This window comes from Bombina bombina, chromosome 5, assembly GCF_027579735.1.
Source record: "Bombina bombina isolate aBomBom1 chromosome 5, aBomBom1.pri, whole genome shotgun sequence".
Lineage (NCBI taxonomy): Eukaryota > Metazoa > Chordata > Amphibia > Anura > Bombinatoridae > Bombina > Bombina bombina.
The window spans coordinates 363,884,941-363,890,940 of NC_069503.1; the positions used below are offsets into that span (position 1 = coordinate 363,884,941).

General features: G+C 31.6%; 1 protein-coding gene across 6 annotated transcripts in view; it reads right to left on the minus strand.

Annotated features, from left to right (window-relative positions):
* Nucleotides 1-6,000, minus strand: part of HOXA3 (homeobox A3) — a 52,516-nt gene that overhangs the window by 9,548 nt on the left and 36,968 nt on the right. For 5 of the 6 annotated variants that reach the window (XM_053714173.1, XM_053714170.1, XM_053714168.1 and 2 more), the window contains one exon: nt 396-963. In XM_053714173.1, the coding sequence (XP_053570148.1) occupies nt 396-846 (451 nt within the window). In that variant the 5' untranslated portion in view covers nt 847-963. Of the gene's footprint in view, nt 1-395; nt 964-3,884; nt 4,443-6,000 lie in introns of those variants that run through there. The other variant, XM_053714172.1, reaches the window with a different exon arrangement.

The following is a 6,000-nucleotide window of genomic DNA, read 5'->3' on the forward strand; positions in this document are numbered from 1 at the left end:
ATATAAAAAAAGAAATTACCAAAGTTAAGAAATATATTAAATACCAAAATGTGTATTATTTATATTTTAATTCTAGTCGTTGGAAGAAACCACTGGAACACATTGAAAATATATTACCAAACTTTAATATAAGTTTGTCCAAGTAAATGATAGATAGGATTAAATTGATATTTTTTCTCTCAATGGTGGCTTAGTTACAGATTAATACAATATACACACTTGGTTTTGTATTTGGAGGAACATTATTTAACCCCATCAGTGCTGAAGCACAAATGCTTGTTCTTATGGAACTCAGGGGTTAAATCTACCCTCCACGTGTGAGTGACTTGCAGCCACTTTGCTGCCTAGTTGGAGTAACTAATACTCTGCCCCCAGTGTGCAATGTATGGAGTTACCTGAGCTTGAGCTGCCAGTTTTCTGCTTTGTATTTTGCCGAGATTCTTTCATCCAAGGGAAAATCTGCTTTGACATGGTAGGTGAGGTGATGTTTGTGCCCTTAGTGGTTGAGGCTGTGGCAGCATTGTTGGCATTATGAGGTGGTGACACAGAGGGTGGTGGTCCCTGCGAGGGGGCCTGTTGTTGCTGCTGCTCGCTTATGGCCTGTGCCTGGCTGGTCTGACTGCTAAGGGTTCTCATACAACTTTCGTTGATCTCATTGGCCTTGTGATGTGGCACTGAATTGCCAGGTGACTGCAGGGAACAGGCAGGTCGGTGATATTCTGAATCCACCAGAGGTGAAGTCTGAGGATATTGCTGCTGACTTGCATTATAAGTGAAACCATTTGTTCCTTGGTAGGGGTATCCGCCATAGATCGCAGAGCTGTCGTAGTAGGTCGCTTTTTGCATTTCGTTGTTTCCCAATATTTATTTCACAAACTGACAGGGTCTTGACACCCGTAAAGAATAACATTGGCACCCCTGGGTCACGTGGCGTCCCTCCTCCAATGGCCTGGCGGCTCAGACCTGCGGTGTACAAGAAGCACACTACAGTGAGGACACAGTACAGATCCATCTTACTTACAATAGCTAAGTGACATGAAAGCCATAGAAGAAAAAGTGTTCAGCAATATTGAGAAGTGTGTATTAAGATGATAGGAGTTGTTAGTAACACTGACCTCATTCTCATTTGGCCAGAAATTACAGATGAATTAGGTGTGAATAGCTATATAAGAGTCTAATGTATTCACAGATATGTACTGTGGGAGTTTGTATGTACATGTAACCTCTGTGGGTGTCTGTATATATATATATATATATATATATATATACATACACACACATACAAATATATATATTTTATATATATATATATATATATATATATATACACACACACACATACAAATATATATATATACACACATATACATATATATATATTTTATATATATATATATATATATATACACACACACACATACAAATATATATACATACACACACATACAAATATATATATTTTATATATATATATATATATATATATACACACACACACATACAAATATATATATATACACACATATACATATATATATATATATATACACATACATATATACACACACATTCGTGTATGTATACATAAACATTTATAAAATACCAGTATTTTATGAACACACATGTATGTATGTTATATGTATATATATTTATGTGTGTGTGTGTGTGTGTGTATATATATATATATATATATATATATATGTGTGTGTGTGTGTATATATATATATATATATATATATATATATGTATGTGTGTGTATATATATATATATATATATATATATATATATATATATATATATATATATATATATATATATATATATATATATAAATAAATGTCAGTATGAAATATTAATCAATGCAGATAGATGATTGATAGATGATAGATAGATAGATAGATAGATAGATAGATGGAATGATAGATAGACAATAGTCATTCACATAAATTGATATATTTAATTATTACTTAAAGACATATTTTCTAAATCATAGCTTATTTATAAGATAACCTTCAGTACAAAATATATATTTTTCAGCTCAGTAAAATGTGAAAGCGCTAAACAGTATTTACTTAGCAATCAATCTTTTATCTTTGAGCAGATATCGCTTTCCAAGCAATGGGCCTAGAGGAAAATAATTTTACATATGGAACTACTTGGCTATAGCCTTTCTGTATATACGCTGAATAACATGTTTCTAATGCAGTCAAATCAGAAATGAATATAGTATTATTTATTAGCTAAATCCTATGCTTATAAACCACATTTATATATTTACCCTTTATTTAGTATTATGGGCAAAAGAAAATAAAAAAAAAATGAGATGGTCAATTCTGTGATTAAGGATAGCACACATGAAATCTACACAATTCTACCTGTTAAAACATGATGGATTTGAAAAAACACCAGGAACCAGAAAAACCAGCGTTCATCTCCATGACCACGGCATGAACTTTCTTTGCAGCCCTACCGATAATAGGTTCTGTCTTTGCAACTGCTCTGCAGTTTGATGTATGGGGGTCATTTGGCTAGCGAGCTAGTAGATGATGGAAACACAAACCATAAAATACTCCTAGGATCCTGTGTATCTTTTGTTAAATCTTCATGTTTACCCATCTCCAAATAACTATTTAAAACTAACTACTGCACAAAACAAGGCACTGGAAATAGTTGTAAAGCAAACACAAAGATTATAAAGGAAATAAAAAGCTACATTTGTGAGAGATTTCTTGTAGCTCAAGTCAAATGCAATCTCATATATTTGTTTTGTGCGATTATTTTTGTAATATTATTTTAAAAACAAAAGTTAATTTAAACTTAATTTATTAATGGCCATATTATTAAAATACGTTTACAATATGTTGTCTGTAAGTAAGCATACTAGTTTATTTTATCTTTAAAAATACCAGGCCAAATTAAAACTGCATGGTTTTTATTATTTAAAAATAAAATAATAATAATAAAAAAATATTAATAAGAAAGACATGATCCTGTAATTGTTCAGTATTTTCATCAAAAAAAATATAAATTAAACCAAATGAGAAATCTATTTTACTGTTTGAAAACATTTTTTTTTTGCCTCTGAATAAGAGACCCAGAATTCTAAATATATGTGACAATGAAATACTTAAATAAAATGAATATTAACATAATTGTTGCACAAAAACTATATCACAGCAACCTACATAAGAAAACATTATTTTAACTCAGTCTTTTCTGGTATGGCCTGGAGTTTTGTTTGTTTGTTTTTTGCTAATCCTGGGTAAAAAACATTTTGTAAGAGTTTTTGTATTATATTTAACTAAAATGTATGAATGCGTTTCACTAACAATTAAACATTTTTTGGAAAAACAAAGGTTTAGCTGACACAGGAGAGTTTTTCCCAAAGATTTTAGATTTTACACACACTCACACGTATATATTTACACATACATATATATATATATATATATATATATATATATATATATATATATATATATATATATATATACCTTTTGATATTATATATATATATATATACCTTTTAATATTATATATATATATATATATATACACACATTTTGATAGATATATATATATATATATATATTTATATATATATATATATATAGTTAGTGTATTAGTGTAGAGATCATACACACAATGAGCACACAAGTTCTTTGGAGAAATGTTGAAAATAATAGACAATCCCTTCAGATTAAATGGGTGATACGAGGGAGACGATAAAACAGCCAGAATTAGCAATACGTATCAGTCAATTCTTGAAAGGAAGCTTGAGTTTGTGAACTCTTCTTGAACCGAGATTTAAGACTATGGCCATAAATCATTGGGACATAAACTCCAGCATTCAGAAGTGATAGAGGATTTCTGGCCTGCTTACCTTGCTTTTTGACGACTGACGCAGAACACAACAGACACTCTCCAGTTCTAGTTCAGAACCACAAGATCTGGGTTTCCCAACTAATTCCTGGGCATGAGAAAGTGGCAAATGCAACACAGTCCCTGCTCTATCACCTACACCACCAGACCCCAGGATGGGAGCAGCTCTCAGGAAATCTGAAGATGAAATGTCTGCCAAAAACTGGACAACCCCTAAGGTTACATATGGGCGACCCCGGTCACATAGATAAGAGATATCAACTCACAGGGCTTTCCAAATGTAATTCCACTGAAATAAATGGTATGTTTCTTATAAAATGCTTTGAGCTGAATGATTCTAGTTTCCAAGCTGTATAATCTTCTGGGAACAAGCACGTGTGGGGGAGTAAAAAAAGAGAAAGAAATTTTAAAATCTAAGAAGATGGGGCAGACAGGGAAAGAAAAATAAAATAAGATGAAAAAAAAGAGGGAGGATCTAAGAATCTCAGAAAGTAGGCGTCACACGTATTCAGGGAAATTATGCTAATGATCACAGCCCTTGTTCAAAGGTCTGCTTAAGTCTGTTGTATCGTTTTCTATTCAATTTTGTTTTTATTTCTTCATTTTAACCCTACAATTGCTAGATTTGTTGCTTATAATGTGTTTGTGTTAAAGGCAGTCATATATAAATCAATTTAATGATACAATCAATTATTAAAACCTCCCCTCTTCAGCTAAATTGTATGCCAGTAAACAATCTACTGACCTTCTATTAAGCTGGATCAGACACCATCGTTTATTGTAATATTATATTTTAACACCCTCTCTATTTCTTTTGGGAAAATGGAATGATACAAATGACTTATATGTATATATTTTTTAACCAGGAACATATTTGCTTTGAAACATAACCGCATCTATTAATGATCTGCTGTATTAGCAACAAAGACAATAAATGTATCATTCTTTTCCAAACAGGATTACAGAGATTTGCAATTATTCGCGCAAAATTCAGATAACCTTTGTAGCATCAAGGTGCTAAGAATATGAGCTGAATGTTTCAAATCCATGAGGATTTTGAAACACTGAATAAAAAAAAAATCACACAATGCATGGGGAAAATACAGAAATAAAGAGAAGTATAGGACCGGGTGGCCTCTTCTGCATACCAATGGTTTTTGTCATTTATGGCCAAGTAAGATTTATGACTCCATGCACTAACGCTATAAACAAGCACTAAAACACTTGCTCCTTAGGCATATTGCAATGGCACCACATGAAAGGGGACTCCAGGCAGCGTAGGAGGCAAAAAGAGAGAAAAACCCAATAGTCTGCATTTTCCTTTAAGCCAATGCTCACTCTTGTTAAAGAAAGCCCACTTGGGTCAATCATTCACCCCGGTTTTGTTTTGTTTTTGTAAATTGCTGATCTGCAGCTTTTTATTTCAATGCACAACTGGAGATGATACCAGCACCAATACCATAAGCCCAGTATTCTGAGGGATCTTGTTGCTTTGGAAAATGTGCATCTATAAAATATAATGCCTGGATGTATACAGAAGAATTAGAGAATGCATTTATATTTTACTGTATATTTATTGATAGCACTTATCTGAGTTTTGCTACATGTGATATGATTGTGTCTCTATGGCTTTAATCAGGTATATTTTTGAAATGTCTAATAAATCATTTTACCATAACCTAAACAACTGCATAGTCTCTCTGTTATTTGATGAGCAGTGATTTCCATCGTTACTTTTATGCTTCTGTATTATTCAGGATATATACATCTGTTTATGAATGATTCTTAAATTAATAAAGGTTTCAGATTATGCATTTTGTCCCTGCTTTGATATATGGATACAGTTTAAGGAAATTATTATATATTTTTAAATCTTAAAGAACGTCGCTATTTCCTATTATTTTAATAACAAAAACAGGCCACAAAAACAAGCGGATTCTGCATTGTTATTGTTATTTCTATGACATTTCTCTGATTTTTTTTTTTTTTTAAATCGTTGCAAGATTTGGGTTGCTGTATTTATATCAACATCTGCATTTATGTGGATTTAATTTTCATTCTTACAATAATAAACTAAATGTTAATAATTCAAATGTTAGAAATATTAAAAATAGTGC